The following is a 17326-nucleotide window of genomic DNA, read 5'->3' as shown; positions in this document are numbered from 1 at the left end:
GTGAAAACTACTTTAGCACAATCGCTACAAACCCGAGCAGGATTGGGACACAATCTCCTGGTACCTGAAGGGGGTACACCAGATGCCTCCCGCTTTACTTGGGGGTGCTCTAGCCTAGTGGTCTTCAACCTCTTTTATTCCCACAAGTTACCATGACCCCACAACTGAGGCTTCTTGACCCCGTTTGGGGAAATTATTATTATTATTATTATTATTATTATTATTATTATTATTATTATTATTATTATTATTATTATTATTATTAACAGTATTTATATACCGCTTTTCAACTCAAAGTTCACAAAGCGGTGTACAGAGAAAAATCCAATAACGAAATGGCTCCCTGTCCCAAAAGGGCTCACAATCTAAAAGATGCAAAACAACGCCAGCAGACAGGCACTAGAACAGACACTGCCGGGGTGAGGTGGGCCAGTTACTCTCCCCCTGCTAAAAAGAGGAGCACCCACTTGAAAAAGTGCCTCTTACCCAATTAGCAGGGGTAATGACCCAACGGCTGGAGGACAGTGATCTAAAGAATGTCCTCTGTTTTAAAAGGAGAGTCATGCTTGGACCTTAGCTGATCCAGCAAAAGAGAAACAAAGGCTAATTATCTTATTATTGGTTTGACTGGAAGAAATTAATCATGTCTAATTTCATAACCAAAGCATGATGGATTATTTGATAGATCCGTGCAATTTATTTGTCCTCACCTTTTGGAACTGACGAACAAAATGTGTATCCGTCACGACTCTTATCCTCCCCGCTCAAGAACTATTGTCACCATTTAGGGCAGAGTTTTCCAATTGGAAATTCCCCAGTTTTTCAGACTGGCGCAAGAAAACGGTCATATATCCATAAACCTACAGGCAGGTGTCTTACTGACTCCGCACACGGGTATGCTGAAAGCCGTCCAGAAGGGAATTTAGCAACGGAGAAATGGACATAATTGATGACTCTTTCAGCTTTCAGAAAAAAAAAATTAACTTTATTCTGAAATCCTTGGTGTAAAATTTGACTGTCTGTTCTGTAAGCAAATGTTAATCTTCGACAGACATTTCACCCACTAGTAAAATGCCCCTATTTTTCCTCCTTCCCTCTACACCAGTGATTTGCAGTCTTTTTCATCTCATGGCACACTGAAATGGTCAAGGCACACCACCAGGTTTTTGAAAATTGACAAGGCACACCATGCTGCCAATGGGAGGCTCATCTCCCATTGGCCCTATTAATAAATGACCTTCCCCCAAATTCCTGTGGCACACCTATGGACCACTCGCGGCACACCAGTGTGCCATGGCACAGTGGTTGAAAATGGCTGCTGTACGCTAATATAGAAATACACAAAAATTGTTTTGGATTGGATTTCATTGCTTTCTGTATATTATAATATTGTAAGCCGCTTTGGCTGCCCTTCGGGGAGAAAGGCGGAGTACAAATCAAATCAATCAATAAACGCTCTTTATATCCTTTTCAAAGCTAATTGGAGAACATGGATTGGAGCAGGGAACAATGGGAGAAAGCCTTAGTTCAGCATTTCTCAAATCGTCGGGTGGGATCCACTTTCTGGTGGGTCCTGACCCAATTTTTGGTGGGTCCTTCAGAGCTTCCAATGAAAACATGGGTGATGGAAAGATCAGATCACTCATTGCCTCAAGCCCTGAGGCAATTCAAAAATCAGAGAGCAAATAAATAAGTATAATATTTCTAGATCACTTTTTTTTAAACAAGTCTCTTGAAGGTAGATGGGTTCCAATAGAATGTCATTTTAAAAAGTGGGTCCCAGTGCTAAAACGTTTGGAAACCATTGCCTTAATACAGGGGTGCCCAAACCCCGGCCCTGGGGCCTCTTGCGGCCCTTGAGGCCTCTCAATGTGGCCCTCAGGGAGCCTCCAGTCTCCAGTGAGCCTCTGGCCCTCCAGAGATTTGCTGGAGCCCACACTGTCCCGACGCAACTGCTCTTAGCATGAGGGCGACTGTTTGACCTCTCACTTGAGCTGTGGGATGAGGGCTCCCTCCACTGCTTGCTGTTTCACATCTGTTATGCAGTAGCGGCAGCAAAGGAAAGGCCAGCCTTGCTTTGTGCAAGTCCTTTTATAGGCCTTGAGCTATTGCAAAACCTTCATTCATTCATATAAGTTCATCTTTAATATATATATTTATGTAAACGTATGTACATTTATTCAAGTTTTAAATGTATATTAATTCTTTTTCCCCCCAGCCCCCGACACAGTGTCAGAGAGACGACGTGTCCCTCCTGCCAAAAACTTTGGACACCCCTGCCTTAATATATCAGAGTGTTTTTAATATATCAGATTTTTTGATCAGCTGATCTTTCGTTCACTCTGCGATATAGACAACTTGTCCTGAACTGTCCTGTTCAATAAAATATTAACACACAAAAAATAATCTGAAACCATGTCACGTTTATAATCACCCATGCATGGTTGACTTCATCCAGTGATCTTTGACCAACTGCCCTTCAAGGACTCTTAAGGTTCATGGTGGGGTTTAACTTTGCAGATGGAAAGAGAGAGAGGTGAGAATGGAACACTCTTGGCCAAGAGATTGCTCCACCATCATTGCCCAAAAGCGATGGGTACAGAGGTGGTTTCAGGGATTGACTGTTGACCTTCTTGAGAAGGCCCTTGCCAGTAGTATAAGGAGTCTCAAATGATTTTAAAAGGGACAAATACGTGGAAGGCAGGTCTATCAATGACTACTTGTCCTGATGGCTATCTGGGCTACCTTTGGGTTCTAGAGCAGCATTCTCAAACTGTGTGTCAGGACCCATTAGGTGGGTTGTGAGCCAGTTTCAGATGGGTCGTGTAGCACCTAGCTCAGCCGCCATTGAAAATACAGAACTGAAAATACAGGACACAGAACTGCTGGGCAGGGAGGAGTCTGGTAGGAGAGAGGCCTGGTGCTTTGTCCTGAATACATGGGAATGCTGGAATGGGGAGAGGGTTGCATGGCTGGAGAAGGATTCCAGTCTGTGTTCTGCTTTGACTTCAGAGCTGGAATGCTTGAATTCTGAGCTATGTAAAATAACAGCATGAGCATGCTGTGTTATGGGACCTTTGGTTGATCGTGGCTTAGGTTTGAAGCCTCAATTGATGATATCACTTCCAGCCATGACATCACTTCCAGATTAATGACATCACTTCTGATGGGTCCCTACTGACTGCCATCCTAAATCATGGGTCCTGGTGGTAAAAGATTTGAGGACCACTGTTCTAGGGCATTTTGAATACTGATAAAAATGAATGACTGAGGCCAACCTTGGTGCCCATGTCCGAGACCTTATTTTAAACAATAAAACAAAGCTGAATAGACACTCTGCTATTGGGCATGAACTGAATGTTGGAGTAGATTAAACCATGCTGTTACTCCTGGTGGGTTACCCATTTTTAATACGTAAACCGGCATAAGGTTAGAGATCGGAACCTTGTCCAAGTTAATCAATTCTTCTTTGGACTCAGCAGAGATTCTTTGTACCTTGAACTGCTATTCAAGGCAGTTCTATCTCCAGTGTAGGACAGACAGCTTGATTCGTAGATATAAAGAGCCTTTCCTCGTCCCATCGCAAGGTCTCATCTAGAATTCTTTCTCAGAAATATAATAAATTTCCATAAGAGATACAGATGAAAGTTCTCATTGTGGTGCACCCTGGGTTGTGACTTGATTTTTAGTTGGTCATGGGTCCATTGTGACTAGGAAACTGCAGGGCAGCCTGGGATACGGGAGGCGAGGGGTGGATGACAGAACCAGAGGAATAATCAAAATGGGAGAAGTCCACTCATCCCTCTATGTGTGGTGTGTCTCTTTCTTAAACAGCGGCCACAAAATAATGAGGGGCAAATTTGGAACGAGGTGGCTCTTAATTGTATGGGTGATTTCTTGATCAAATCTCTACTGCAATGGTTCTCACACATTTAGCACCGGGACCCACTTTTTAGAATGAGAATCTGTCCAGGACCCACTGGAAGTGATGTCATGACTGGAAGTGACATCATCAAGCAGGAAAATTTTTAACAGTCCTAGACTACAATCCTCTCCACACTTACCCAGGAGTAAGTCCCACTGACTGTGATTGTTAAAAGAATATACATAGGAGCTTGTTAAAAGTACAGTTCTGTCACATTTCCCAAAGGCAGTCACCTACTATGGTAGCATCAAGTCTAATCTGTTAAAAACAAAATATTAAAATGAATGGGGACCCACCTGAAATTGGCTCGCGACCCCCCGTTTGAGAAACACTCCTCTACTGTGTGTTGGGTTTAATACATTTCCTTACAATCACTATTCGATAGAGTTAGGATAGTGTTGGTTAATGGCTAGCTGCTCCTTCTCTGTACCATATATTCTCATATCCAAAACATTAAATTTTTGTTCTGCCCATGTTCTCCAGTGGTGCAAATGAAGGGTTGATTTTGGTCATCCGGCCAACCTGAGAGTATTCTTAGGTTACCATGTTTTTTCCCCCCCAAATTGCTTTCACATCCTATCACACCTAGTGCTTTCACAGCCACCCACAGAAGAATAGTGTAAACTATAAAAAAAAAATGTTACTACCATCACGAAACAGTGGGAAGCCACCTCCCTAGAAAGTCTACAAGACACTGTACAAGACTGTCTCCCCTTTCCCTGAAATCACCCTGTTCTATTTTTGGTTCAAAATCAAAAATAAACTAACTTGGAAGAGCATCTACCATGTGAACATCCAAGTCATTTTGCCATCACCTGCAACAATCAAAGTGATATGTGAGAGCTTCTCTCTAAATTTGTGTGTCGAAATCTCGAGAATTTGTTGTGGCCAAAAGAGCCCCCCTTCAGCCCTTCGGTGTCTTCCCAGTTTGTCTGTTCACCTCTCATAAGCATCTGACTGCAATCAGTCAGCCACGTGGGTGGCAATGAGCAGCAAGACAAGGAAGCTTATGGGCACTTGAAATACTAACAACTTTATCTCAGCCTATGCTCTCGTGTATGACTGTTCCATTCATTAAATCTTCTAATGCAGTGGGTGGCTGCATTTGTGCACATCCCACATTCATATGGGTAGGGATCCCAAAGGATCTCCTCTATGGAGAACTCGTGCAAGGAAAGCGCCCTACAGGTAGACCACAGCTGCGATACAAGGACATCTGCAAGAGGGATCTGAAGGCCTTAGGAGTGGACCTCAACAAGTGGGAAACCCTGGCCTCTGAGTGGATCGCTTGGAGGCAGGCTGTGCAGCATGGCCTTTCCCAGTTTGAAGAGACACTTGGCCAACAGTCTGAGGCAAAGAGGCAAAGAAGGAAGGCCCATAGCCAAGGAGACAGGCCAGGGACAGACTGCACTTGCTCCCGGTGTGGAAGGGATTGTCACTCCCGAATTGGCCTTTTCAGCCACACTAGACGCTGTTCCAGAACCACCATTCAGAGCGTGATAGCATAGTCTTTTGAGACTGAAGGTTGCCAACACTATGGGTAGGGAGAAAACAAAACAGGAAGCCGGTACATCGGAGAGCAGGAAATGAAAATGCCATCCTATGCATGTCCACTCAGAAGGAAGCCCTTTTTTTTTATTCACTGGGGCTTACTCCCAGAAAGGTGTCTATAGTAGTGTAGCCTGAAGGCGCAATCCTAAGATGGTTATTGCAGGGAGGAAGAGCACATGCACTGTCACAAATGTGCCTTAAGGAGGTTCATGGTGCTGGCAGAAAGGTTTGCATCGGCCTGCCGGCACCAGTTGAAGGTCTGCACCTGCTGGAACAGGTAGGCTCTCTGCAGCCACCAGAGGGGAAGGGGTGGCATGGAATGGAGGCAGGAAGGTGGTGTAAGAGGGCATGGGTTGGGGGAGGAGGGGTGGATCAGGCCCTGGAGGGAGACAGGAAAAGCAGCAGTGACTACTGCCATATCCTATTCCCCTTCTAGGGCTTGATTTCCCAACACGGGTTTGCTTAGACATGCATCAACAATTTTACTGGCACAAGCCCATAGCAGCTACTGGGGAGACATCTAGCACCCTCTCTTTCCCTGCTGGATCCAGTGGAAGCCGCTTCAGTGCCACTGCATTAGTTAGAATTAGGCTGTGAGTCTAGCGCAGAACCTTTTCCAACTCAGAGCGGATGGACAAGGTGCTAAAATTGTCAAGGACACCATCGGTTTTTAGACAAATGGCAAGGCACGCCGTGCTGCTGGCGGGGGGCTCACACGGCCCAACAGCACTACTAATAAATGACCCATCCGCAAACTCCTATAGCACACGTGTGGACCACTCACGGCACACTGATGTGGGAGGCCAGCGCATCACCCCCACGATTGACCTCCACCCCAGGCAGAGGGGATAGGGATGCACCCACTGCGTTTTTGGGCTATAACTTTTGATAGAATATATTTCAATGCATTTTTGTTTCATTGCAATTCTGTATGAAAATACATATCGAATAATATACAACATGATAGCAGTATTCAAAATACCAAGATGTAAAAAGTTTTGGCCAGTAGTGGTGTCACCGTCCCGTACATGTCACTTGGTGCCCTGCACCCTCTAGCGACGCCATGGCCTGGTCAATCATTGTTTCAATTTACACAGCAGTCTTGCAGCTTCTGAAGCAAAGTTCATGGCTGTTCTTGGGATCTATTTTGTTTCCTTATTATGTCTCAGATCCTGAGTCCTGGGGTCTAGGGGTAATGTCATCTTGGCCATGAAGAAGCTCAGACGTTCTGACCTATACTTTTGCCTCCATTGCGGCATCATGGAAGGTGCCATATCATTCCAAATCAAATCAATCAGCAGGCTCCGAATAATGTCCACAAAATTAAAAACAACAACAACAACAACAACAACAACAAAACACAGTTCGTGTGAGTTCTCCGAGCTTGTTAAACTCTACCCCATTCTTTGCTCCTCAATTCATTTCTCCTGATTTTCCCTGTGGTTGTCTTTGGCAGCTCTTGAACAAACTCCACCTAGTAGGACAAGAAACAAAATCGGGGAAGGGGTGGCATAAAATGTCAACTTGTTGCAAGACTTCCTTGTCAACAGTGACCACCCCCCCCCCCACAATACAAGCCTTGCATAGTTGCCTGCAAACGGTCTGTGACCTTGTCACACTCTCTCCTACTATGGGCTTGTGACATCAATTCCTAGTCTATCAGGTTTGTCTGGTAAGCCCAGTCTACCCACCAGTGGTGCCACCAGGGTTTGCATCATCCTGTGCGGGAGGCCAGTGTGTCAACCCCAGGATGGATCTCCTCCCATGTAGTGGGCACCATTGCCCACCCTACTGGTTTTTTGGTTATAACGTTTTAACTTATCACTTAAGTTTTGGCTACAACTACTTGCCTTCCTTGGATATTTGTATGGAGCAGTGACTTCCTTGACGTGCTCCTGCAGCTCAAGGGTTAATTTCTCTTTATCTTCTGAAGCATAACCCAGAGACAGGACCACAAATGCCTTCACTACCTGCAAGGGAGAGCTGGCATAAGCAAAGATATCAAAACCTTGAACCTTCAGCTCCTTGGACAGAAGCAGATGGAGTTAACCATTACTGAAATGTAAAAAGAGCCTTGTTGGATGACACCAAAGGTCCATCTAGTTCAACAGCAGTTTGGCCGTTTGGGCACCTGGATTTTGTTTAATATCAGCCAATGGTGTGTGTGTGTTGCCTCCTAGATGTGCATTTTATGGGGTAAGTCCAACTGAACTCAATGTGCTTCCTTCTGAATAGATGTGCCTAGGCTTGTAAGAACATAAGAACAGCCCCACTGGATCAGGCCAGAGGCCCATCTAGTCCAGCTTCCTGTATCTCACAGCGGCCCACCAAATGCCCCAGGGAGCACACCAGGTAACAAGAGACCTCATCCTGGTGCCCTCCCTTGCATCTGGCCTTCTGACATAGCCCATTTCTAATAGCAGGAGGTTGCGCATACACATCATGGCTTGTGCCCCGTAATGGATTTTTCCTCCAGAAACTTGTCCAATCCCCTTTTAAAGGCGCCCAGGCTAGACGCCATCACCACATCCTGTGGCAAGGAGTTCCACAGACCAACCACACGCTGAGCAAAGGAATATTTTCTCTTGTCTGTTCTAACTCTTCCAACACTCAATTTGAGTGGATGCCCCCTGGTTCTGGTGTTATGTGAGAGTGTAAAGAGCATCTCCTTATCCACTCTGTCCATCCCCTGCATAATTTTGTACTGTTACTGTGCTGTCATCTGGGTGTTGCAAACAGCCTTGAATTTTTTTTAAAGCCATTTTCTGCCCAACGTTGCATATACGTAACAGGGACCAAATGTGTACGTATGTGGGCTGGGCAAAAATAGGTGAAGAAAGGCAGCTTGTAAATCCTAGAAAAACAACCAACCAAACTTTTGGTTTAGTGCACTAAAATTTAGCCAAGGCCGCAATGCTAACCAATTTTCCAGCACTGACATAAGGGCAATGCAACTCCGACGTACGGGAACAAACATTGACCTACCTTGAGGAGGACTCCATGAGTGCCCCCCCCCAACTGCAGGATGCAGCACATGCCCCACTGGCACAGCTCTGCCAGTGCTAGAGAGTTGGTTAGGATTGCGCCCCAAGTGTAAGAACAGCCCTTTTAGCCTTTATGTTTGTTACCTCTCCTCTGATTGGATCTGGGCTACTGATGGCAGCGGCTTCTGCCACCGCTGGGTGCTGTAGAAGGGCGCTTTCGACGTCAAATGGCCCGATGCGATACCTAAGGAAGGGAGATAAGCACAGTCAACTGGGGCAAAAATACTTAAGTCCTTGGTTCTCACACTTTTTCGGGATCACCCACTTTTTAAATGTCACTTTGCCGAGGCTCACCTAGCCTTACAAGACTTAAAAAAAAGTGATCTAGAAGGAAATGATTTTTTAATGTTTTTATTTACAGGTGATATTTTACTTATTTATTTGTAAGAAACCTCAATTGATTTCTTGTCACGAGGCAGCCTTTATGAACAGCCTCAAGGTTTCAGGGGCTCTGTGATGTGACCCAGCCTTCACCTGCCCCCCACTACCTGTCATGGATGGACTTGAGAAAAAACACACCAGAAAAAAGAAACTCAACATTGATCTCCCGCCATTTAGGCAAGCTTGAAAACTGCAGTTGCTGAGCTGTTTGCAGGGCAATTTGCAGCTACCTTGCAAACTGCAGGAGCTCAGCTCTTTGTTGGGCAGTTAGCAGCTATCTGAACAACCTCAAGGCTTGAGGCAATAAATGATTTGATCTTTCTGTTTTCTTTGGAGGCTGTGTGGGACCCACCAGAAATTGGGTCACAACCCACAAGGATGAGGTCTCTTGTTACCTGGTGTGCTCCCTGGGTCATTTGGTGGGCCGCTGTGAGATACAGGAAGCTGAACTAGATGGGCCTATGGCCTGATCCAGTGGGGCTGTTCTTATGTTCTTAAACTACAATTCCCAGGAGGCCTTGCAGGTCTTCTTGTTATCAGGTGTGCTCCCTGGGGCATTGGGTGGGCCGCTGTGAGATACAGGAAGCTGGACTAGATGGGCCTATGGCCTGATCCAGTGGGGCTGTTCTTATGTTCTTATCCCACCAAGTGGGTCCCGAGCCATAGTTTGAGAAATACTGACCAAAGTTATCAACACAGGGTGAAAGGTCCAGCCTGGAGATGTTTCTGAATCTGATTAATTTCTGGGTGAAGGATGAGTAACACCCATGTGATTAGGTGAGGACTGGCCAGAGAAGAGACCAGGGTGCGTGTGAGTGCTCCATCCCCATGAGATAACACAGGCCTGTTCAGAGTATGATCTGAACCAGACTTGTTTTGGAACCCAAAAGGATGTCTGTAACTTCTGAAAGGCAAACAAACCCTGCTGAATTGATGACATCGTCCGCTCGTCCAGTGAACCAAAAATATCCCTCATTATCCATTATTCCTCGGTCCCCAGTGACATAAAAAGACCCGCGTTCCACTGCGGCTGTTTTCTCCAGGTTATCCTAAAGAGAACATTTTAGAAAGACAAGTTAACCATAGGTGTAGATCCTCCCGATCAATTCAGTGCAGCTGAAATGATCTGCCTGATATGCATCCATAATAATTTTTTCATTCTAATTAAGGATACATTCCAGATATATAAATCACAAAGTCATTGGGCTTGCAAGGAAAGAACAAGGTTGCTTACGATGTAGCACGAAAAAAGACCAAGGGGTCTTTCTGGCTTGATTCTGATGGCAATTTCTCCTTCTTTTCCAGGAGGCAAAACATTTTCATTTTCATCTATGATCTACAAGAAGAGACACAAGCCATAGAATCATAGAGTTGGAAGGGACCCCACAAGGTCACCTAGTCCACCTCCCACCTATAGCAGGAAATCCTCCTAGACCTAGAGGATCTCCAGCAGGTGCCTCTCAATCCTCTAAATTGCTGAACCAAACCTCATTCTGGCTCACCCAAGGAGCTCTCATATCTTGGTATTGACACAACACAGAAGGAGATATGCTCACCTGCACATCAAACGGTGCACATGCCTTGCCCATTGAGCCAGGTTTAACAGCCATTCCTCTGCAAACGGCGCATATTATGCCCTGTGTCAAAGGAGACAGGATTTTTCACCGGGCTCCAATAAGGCACTGTGGTGCTACAAGGAGCATTGCGTCTTGGCCCAGCGCACATGGGGTTGCAATCCCGCTACTCATAGGGTCATGACCCACTAGTGGGTCACACGGCCCACAGATTTGGAAACACTTTGTCAGGTGTTTTGATTGTAAGCCGCTCTGACGGGTGGGATGGGAAAGTTCTTATAAAGTCAATAAAGATACTCAGGCATGCCCTGGAAAGCGTGAAAGTGAATCAGAAGGATGCACCTACTGTTTCTGTCTGCCCGTAGATTTCATAGATGCTCCTGCCGGTCTTGCTCTTCCACTGTTCCAGCACTTCTGGGTTCAGTGGTTCCCCTCCGCTCATGCAGAACTGCAGGTTTGCGAACTTGTAACTTAGTGAGTGTGATACAAAATGAGAAGCCATTTCAGGAGCTTGCAGATGCCCGATCTCATCTGAACTCAGAAGCTAAGCAGGGTCAGGCCTGGTTAGTATTTGGATGGGAGACCGCCTGGGAATACCAGGTGCTGTAGGCTTATACCATAGTCTTTCCATGCCCGATCTTGTCTGATCTCAGAAGCTAAGCAGGGTCAGGCCTGGTTAGTACGAGGATGGGAGACTGCCTGGGAATACTGGGTGCTGTAGGCTTATACCATAGTCTTTCGAGACTGAAGGTTGTCAACCATTTTCAGGAGCTTGACATTCTGATCCAATGAAACATTCCTTTTGCTACTTAAAGCACTGCTTAGAGAAGGGGGTGTGTGGTTTGCCCCGACATACCTGGTTAGATCCTTTTGCACCAACATGCGGAACAAGGTCGGAGCACCGAACATGACGGAGATGGGGAATCGGGCAAGAGTCTGATATACAAGAAGAACACAAGCAAGGTTTCTTTATGGTCTGCACAGGCAGCTCTAACCCACCTGCTTAACCAATGGAGGTTGATGAGAACCACCTTGGGTTCTCACACAAAGAAGTAAATGTATAGAAGTGGTGGACTTAAGGCAGTGCTTCCCAAACTTATGTGGGTCACGACGCCCCCCCACAGCCTTCCCAGCTCACCAGCATTTTCCTGAGATTGTGAGATCCAAGATGGTGGTGGCCCAAATATTATGAGAGTTTTGTAAGATCCAATATGGGGGAACAGGAGGGGCCGCTGGGAACATCCCATGGTGTCCTTGTGAGTGTGCCATGATGCCCTAAGGCAGTGTTTCTCAAACTGTGAGTCAGGACCCACTAGGTGGGTCACGAGCCAATTTCAGGTGGGTTCCCATTCATTTCAATATTTCATTTTTAATATATTAGACTTGATGCTACTATGGTATGCGATTGCATTTGGGGAAATGTTACAAGTCTGTACTTTTAACAAGCTACTATGTATATTCTTTTAACAATGACAGTCAATGGGACTTACTCCTAGGTAACTGTGGGTAGGATTGCAGCCTAGGATTGTTAAAAATTGTCCTGCTTGATGATGTCACTTCTGATCATGACATCACTTCCGGCAGGTCTTGATAGATTCTTATTCTTGAAAGTGGGTCCTGGTGCTAAATGGGTGAGAACCACTGCCCTAAGGCATCAGAATGTACACTCTGGGAACTTCTGGCTTAAGGGGCAGGAAACCCGATAGCCAGAAACAGATTCCAACACCCCACAAGTGTCTCATGCTCTGAAAGATCATTGTGAGCTGATCTGCCTGGGAACAGTCATCTTACGTTTAGGATGGTCGTCGGTTCCACTTGTGGCAGGCTATGCACAAAGACGCTCGAGCCACAAACCCACGGATCCAACATTGATTCCAGGGCAGCCACCACCCAGCCCGTATCTGCTGTGCACCACATGGTATCCGAAGGTGTGAAATTCACCCAGCTCCTGAAAAACAAGAAGCCAGAAAATGGAGACAGGTGAGAGCCAGGATGGTGTGGTTCTTGAGTTGGACTTCGGCCTGGTTCAAGATTCAGGTTCAAATTTCCGCTTAGCTATGAAGCTTCCTGGGTGACTTTGGACCAGTCACTATGTCTCACCTACCTCACAGGGTTGTTGTGAGGACAAAGGTGGGGAGCAATTATGTACACCACCCTGAGGTCTTTGGAGGAAGGGTGGACTAAAAAGGTGAAAAATAAATACAATAATTGTGGCAATCTGCTTCACAGCGTTCCTTTCCCCCAGGACTTCAATCGTCACCTTCCATGGAGGACAGATCTGAGTGCCAGGCTTCCCTGGGAGTGTTCAACCATCTTCGGGGCACCTGTCGTTCCGCTGGTGAAATAAACCACCATGGTGTCGTCCGTCTTCGTTTTCTCACAGGTGTGGTCAGCGGGTGCCTCCCTAGGCAGGAGAAGGACATCACAATGATGGAGAGAAGGACAAGCCCAGACTGCTGAAATTCTTGTGGTACTGCACATGATGCTCATCACATTTGGCTCCCCCCACAACAGTGGTGTACCTGGTTAGGGGGGGGGGTGTCCAGGGGACCATGTGGTGTGGGTAACAGATGTTTGGGGCAGCATTTGCCCCCTCACCTGCTGCCTCACCCAGAGACATTTCGAGGACAGAGGAGGCCGCATGCAGCCTCCCTGGGGAGTGGGGGGGGGGGGGAGAGACAGCAGCTGCAGGGGTCAGCACCTCCAGATTGGCTCAAGGAAGGTTAACCAGGGAGTGGGACCCCCAGTGGCTCATCCTGGCTTCTCACCTGTCCTCCATCACTATGACATTGGACGGTACACAATGAGGGCTACTCACTTGAGAAGTTCATTGAAGTTCAGCCAGCCGTCTCTCTTGCCTTTGGTCACCAGCAGTTTGCTTTGCAGGTGGCTGCAACTGGCTACCACAGAATCCACAGCAGGGGCTAAAACATCTGTGGTGATGATGCATTTGGCTTTAGAGGCTTGAAGTCTGTACTGAATGTCCTTCGCGGTTAATTGGGTCGTCCCAGGGATGAAGACGATTCCTACAAGAGCAGTAATGTAGATATTTAAGGAAAAGATGCCGAAGAAATAATAATAATAAAAATAATAAAACTTGATTTTTATCCCGCCCTTCTCCCAAAAAGGGACCCGAAGACAGTTTGCCCTTCTTTTCTATAGGGCTTCTAGGCCCTATTGGCCAACCATTTCTATCTGTTCTGGCGCAGCTGGAAGCCATTGCCCTCTAACCAGAAGCTGGCCATTGCTATGCTTGAAAACTATGAGCCACAGTAATAGCTAACCAACCACCTCTGCTTCCTCATCTGAATTTTCTATTGTGGCTTGCTTGTATGTCTTTATCCAGTATGCTGGTAATCTGTGGAACTCCCTGACACAGGATGTGAAGATGACTCCTGTCCTGGATGCCTTGAAAAGGGGATTGGGCAGATTTATAAAGGAAAAGGCCATAATAGATTACGAGCCATGACGACTATATGGGTTTTAGAGGTGGCCTATCTCTGAATGCCAGATGCAAGGGACTGGCAACAGGATACAGGTATCTTGCTGTCTTGTGTGCTCCCAGAAGCAGCTCCCAGAAGCAGCTCCCAGAAGCATCAAAAAAGGCACAGTGGAAATGGAAAAGGTGCAAAAGAGAGCGACTAAGATGATTACTGGGCTGGGGCACCTTCCTTATGAGGAAAGTCTACGGCGTTTGGGCCTCTTCAGCCTAGAAAAGAGGCGCCTGAGGGGGGACATGATTGAGACATACAAAATTATGCAGGGGATGGACAGAGTGGATAGAGAGATGCTCTTTACACTCTCTCATAACACCAGAACCAGGGGACATCCACTAAAATTGAGTGTTGGGAGAGTTAGAACAGACGAGAGAAAATGTTTCTTTACTCAGCGTGTGGTTGGTCTGTGGAACTCCTTGCCACAGGATGTGGTGACGGCATCTGGCCTGGACGCCTTTAAAAGGGGATTGGACAAGTTTCTGGAGGAAAAATCCATTACGGGGCACAAGCCATGATGTGTATGCGCAACCTCCTGATTTTAGAAATGGGCTATGTCAGAAGGCCAGATGCAAGGGAGGGCACCAGGATGAGGTCTCTAGTTATCTGGTGTGCTCCCCGGGGCATTTGGTGGGCCACTGTGAGATACAGGAAGCTGGACTAGATGGGCCTGTGGCCTGATCCAGTGGGGCTGTTCTTATGTTCTTAAACTACAATTCCCAGGAAGCCTTGCAGGTCTTCTTGTTATCAGGTGTGCTCCCTGGGGCATTTGGTGGGCCGCTGTGAGATACAAGAAGCTGGACTAGATGGGCCTATGGCCTGATCCAGTGGGGCTGTTCTTATGTTCTTAAACTACAATTCCCAGGAAGCCTTGCAGGTCTCTTGTTATCTGGTGTGCTCCCTGGGGCATTTGGTGGGCCGCTGTGAGATACAGGAAGCTGGACTAAATGGGCCTATGGCCTGATCCCAGTGGGGCTGTTCTTATGTTCTTATGCTGAGATCCAGGAAGCTGGACAAGGTGAACCTTTGGCCTGATCCAGAGGGGCTGTCCTTATGTTCTTAAAGCAGTGTGATTGACCTGTCCTAATGCAAGCAACAGTCACAAGCCACCATTCTGGGATCCGGGGTAGAATAACCATAATTCGATCTCCTTTCCGCAGCCCACATTGGTCTAAGAGTGTGTTGGCGACTTTCCTGGAGAGGACTCCCAGTTCTTCAAAGCTCCACCTCACTTCACCTCCACTTCCATTGATCCACCACAGCGCAGGGGTGGAAGGCCTCTTTCCTTCCTACGACAGGAGTTAAAAAGAACTGTTTGCTTTGGTCTTAGACTCTGGAGCAGCATTTGGGGTACATGACCATGCTTAGGTTTGAGACATGGCGCCATTTCCGACATCTGAAGTTGGTTCCTCTTTTGGGTCTTTTTTAAGATTGTGAGCCCTTTGGAGACCAGGAACCATTCATTCATGAAGGCTGCGATCCTAACCACACTTTCCTGAGAGTAAGTCCCATTGAACAAAATAGAACTTACTTCTGAGTAGACCTGGTTAGGATTGTGCCCTTAGTTATGGGACCTGCTTTGTGAACTATGTTTTGTTGAAAAGTAGTATAGAAACAGTTGCCCCCCCCCGTAATGTCTGCAGTTGCAGGTATCTGTGGTTCATAAATCCCCCCCTCATCTCATCTGTTTTTGTTTTCCCATTTGCAGCCCTCCAAAGAGCTTCCTCTTCATACCTGCTTGTTAGCACTAAAAAGCAGGCATAAAGCAGTGTGGAGGGCTTGCACAGAGTAAGTACAGGGTTTGCTGCTATCTATCCTCGGTTTTAGGTATCCGTGGTAGTAGCAGAATGTATCCCCTGCGGATACAGGGGGCAAGTGTACCTTTTAATAATAACAGCAGCAGCAGCAGCAGCAGCAGCAACAGCGCTAATAAAGGAATTATGGAAATATCGGTGAATATCCTAGGTTTGTGGGAAGGGCCCGATATCTGACAGCAAATCCAGCCCCAACCTCTGGCAGGCTAAGCATATTTCTCATAATAAAGAAAGACAGCCAGATGTTTATTTGGAAAGACCCATTTCATCTGCAGAGAGAAAACAGTTCTTCTAACCTTTTCCAACTGGGACCATTTATCCAAGACATCTCCGGCAAAGTTAAAATGCTCCGGTAGCGGCTGATCGCCACGTCTCACGGCTTCGTATTGCGCCTGGATTGGAGAGCTCAGAAGCCCAGCATGGCTATGAAACAAGCCACGAGGCAGTCTGCACGTCCAGACTGATTTGAGGATCCGCTGTGTCAGTAAAGCCTTCATGGTGGAAAAAGCAAGACCTGGGAAGTACAGCACGGAAATCAATAATTAAGATAACAGTGACCATGTTGGAAAAGGGGAGAGACCGAGATTCAGGCATAGCACATGGTGCATACCAGGGGTATCAAGCTCATTTCATACAGAGGGCCGGATAGTATTCAGGAAGCCCACTGAGGGTCGGAGATGATGTCATTAAGCAGGAAGTGATGTCATTAAGCAGGACATGATCAGAAATAAGCACTTTTTTTCTCACTAATGAACTCATTAGCTGCAAATGACACAAGAGAAAATACACAAATCTTGGTGTTCAAGATATGGGAGAGCCCAATTATGCAACTGAAAGCAGCTGATGGTGGTACTGGGAGAACTGGAGAGCCGGATAAAGAGCTTCCATTGGCCACATCTGGCCCTAGGCCCTTATGTTTGACACCCCTCGTTTATACAGTGGGCCCTCAGTATGTGGGGGATCCATCCCAGAACCTCCTTCAGGTACTGAATTCAATAATGAAATCCTTGGAGGGGCCCACCTGGTGCCAGAATTACACTTAACTGGGGGCCACCACTGGCCCTCCAGAGGTCGCATGCAGCCTCCTCAGAAACCTCCCAGATGCTTTTGGAAGGCAATACAGCTTCCAGCTGGCACACCTGAAGTGCCTTCTGATCACATCCATGAATTTGAATGCCCACAGATAAGGAAGGCCCACTGTATTCAGAAGGCCCACTTGGACAGAGAAAAATGTTTCTAAAACCCTGGAGAGCCACTCCCAGCCTGGCCTGACAATTCTGAGCTAAATGGAACATAAGAAGAGCCCTGTTGAAAGCCACCATCCTTCTTGAAGGAAGATATTTCTGGCGGCCATCTTCCTCCCCCCCCCTTCTAGACTTTTCTTCACTATGTCTCAGTCTGCAGAAGTTTTGTTTTTGGTTTAACTCATTCTTTCCCCCAAAGGCATGGTTCTTATCCGGGCAGGAGGTCTGGTCTAGAGGGTTGAGCCTCCATTTGAAGATAACATCCGAAGGTAGCCAGTTCGAGGCCACCGGCACCGTGC

The 17326-nt window shown here is 46.7% G+C and overlaps 1 protein-coding gene across 1 annotated transcript; it reads right to left on the bottom strand.

Annotated features, from left to right (window-relative positions):
* Positions 1 to 6863: 6863 nt before the first annotated feature.
* LOC136663880 (acyl-coenzyme A synthetase ACSM4, mitochondrial-like) lies at positions 6864 to 16280 on the bottom strand. The gene is made up of 13 exons (XM_066640844.1): positions 16080 to 16280; positions 15048 to 15258; positions 13294 to 13501; positions 12736 to 12879; positions 12267 to 12423; positions 11332 to 11411; positions 10822 to 10945; positions 10458 to 10538; positions 10136 to 10237; positions 9823 to 9950; positions 8605 to 8704; positions 7327 to 7446; positions 6864 to 6950 (listed from the first exon to the last, which is right to left on the bottom strand). The coding sequence occupies exons 1-13, from the start codon at positions 16278 to 16280 to the stop codon at positions 6864 to 6866; spliced, it is 1743 nt and encodes a 580-aa protein (XP_066496941.1).
* Positions 16281 to 17326: the final 1046 nt, after the last annotated feature.

This window comes from Tiliqua scincoides, chromosome 13, assembly GCF_035046505.1.
Source record: "Tiliqua scincoides isolate rTilSci1 chromosome 13, rTilSci1.hap2, whole genome shotgun sequence".
NCBI lineage: Eukaryota > Metazoa > Chordata > Lepidosauria > Squamata > Scincidae > Tiliqua > Tiliqua scincoides.
Note: the sequence above shows the minus strand (reverse complement) of the source record. Positions and strands in the feature narration are given on the sequence as shown.

What these genes read in the sequence shown, in the direction of transcription:
- LOC136663880 (XM_066640844.1), bottom strand. Translation starts at nt 16,280, where the DNA reads ATGAAGGCTTTACTGACACAGCGGATCCTCAAATCAGTCTGGACGTGC. An exon ending in TCTACGGGCAGACAGAAACA is followed by an intron (nt 10,539 to 10,821) that starts GTAGGTGCATCC and finishes CCTTTGACACAG; the next exon opens with GGCATAATATGCGCCGTTTG. An exon ending in GTCTTTTTTCGTGCTACATC is followed by an intron (nt 9,951 to 10,135) that starts GTAAGCAACCTT and finishes TGTTCTCTTTAG; the next exon opens with GATAACCTGGAGAAAACAGC.